The sequence below is a fragment of the Cyprinodon variegatus genome, unplaced genomic scaffold, assembly GCF_000732505.1.
Source record: "Cyprinodon variegatus isolate N-32 unplaced genomic scaffold, C_variegatus-1.0 Scaffold269, whole genome shotgun sequence".
In the NCBI taxonomy this organism is placed as follows: domain Eukaryota; kingdom Metazoa; phylum Chordata; class Actinopteri; order Cyprinodontiformes; family Cyprinodontidae; genus Cyprinodon; species Cyprinodon variegatus.
The window spans coordinates 205,747-207,131 of NW_015150722.1; the positions used below are offsets into that span (position 1 = coordinate 205,747).

At 33.9% G+C, this 1,385-nt stretch overlaps 1 protein-coding gene across 1 annotated transcript in view; it reads right to left on the reverse strand.

Moving 5' to 3' along the window:
- cfap58 (cilia and flagella associated protein 58) overlaps positions 1-777 on the reverse strand; it is a 21,996-nt gene extending 21,219 nt beyond the window's left edge. Inside the window, exon 1 of the mRNA XM_015382889.1 lies at positions 730-777. Within this exon, the coding sequence (XP_015238375.1) occupies positions 730-777 (48 nt within the window). The remainder of the gene's footprint in view (positions 1-729) is intronic.
- Positions 778-1,385: the final 608 nt, after the last annotated feature.

Genomic DNA, 1,385 nt, shown 5'->3' on the forward strand with positions numbered 1-1,385 from the left:
CAACGCGCTATTATCCAAGTCATCTTGGAAACATTCTTCTTCCAAATGTTGGCTGCATACAGACATAGAGGAAGCCTGTCGCTGCTGATGTTCATGCTGCTCATAACCTCAACTTTCTCTCAATGAGCGGTTCTACTGTAGAGAGCCTGTACCTGTAGGCCTTGTTTGGTCAGAACAGGTTACCAAAATGATCCAGTCGCTATCCGTGGTGCTGAACTACATTGAATTTGTGTTTTTTTCATCATTACTTACCATGCTTATGATTTTTTTGTTCTCTTGCTGTTATATGTCATGTTCTTAATTGACTTGAAATTTGCATTCTTATTTCCGGTGATGCTGAAGCTTGTGAGCGCTCCTGGTTTTATGTGTGTTATAATGTGGAGCTTTATTACAGGGCCTGGTCATTGCTTGCTCCAGTGTTTAGGATTTCACTTTTTCAGAAAGTAGTTCCAAGACTGCTTTATGATTATTTTAACCTTTATTACAATAACTAAAATAATGTGTTGTGTCCCTTTGTTTATATTAGTAGTGGAGTACAAATTAAATATGTTTGGTCTCCAATTCAAATATTTAGGCCATGTACAGTTTGGAGTGTTTCTTTCTTATAGTCCTGATTGCTTTAGAATATTTAATAAATAAAGTTTTAATGCAGTAAGTGGGGAGTTGAATCTGAGGGAGGTTCAGTTTTCTTTGCTTCTTTCTTTCTCTGAACGGTTCTGGGTGGTTTACCATCAGGAACTTTTTACTCTCATCTAAACCTTCGTCCTGCGACTTCATTTCATTTCAAAGCCTTTTTCATAAATATAAATCACAAGCTGAATCATAGAGTTTACAATTTATTATAAAGTGTAAAACATGTATGAGATGTTTGAGTCTGGACTCCAGAAATTACATCAAAACAAAAATTAGAAGAAAATAATTGCATGGTCTCTTCAAGAACATATTAATGATTATTATTTTTTAAAACAGTCATCCCATGGTTCCTTATACCAACTAAAATTAAGGGTAAATACACTTAATTTAAGACATTTTTAAATATTTTTGCAGATAGAACATTTATCAGCTTGACTCAACATGTTTTTATATCTGAAGTAGTCAAATTATAGAAATGCTGACCAGTAACAATAGGAACATGGAGACATCCAGAATGTTCATTCTGGATGTCTCCATGAAGAACATCATTTTGTTTGAAATAGTCATTTTGAAATTTTTATTTTATTTTTTTTCAGATATCAGGAATTAACCAAGATCATATTATGGGTTTATTCCTTTAATGGTAGGTTAGGTATTTAGGTGAAATCATCTGGCAGCAGGTGAAGATGAAGAATAAAAACGCTTTTCCAGAACATGTCCTGGGTTCTCAGTTTTATTCTGTCTTCCAATAT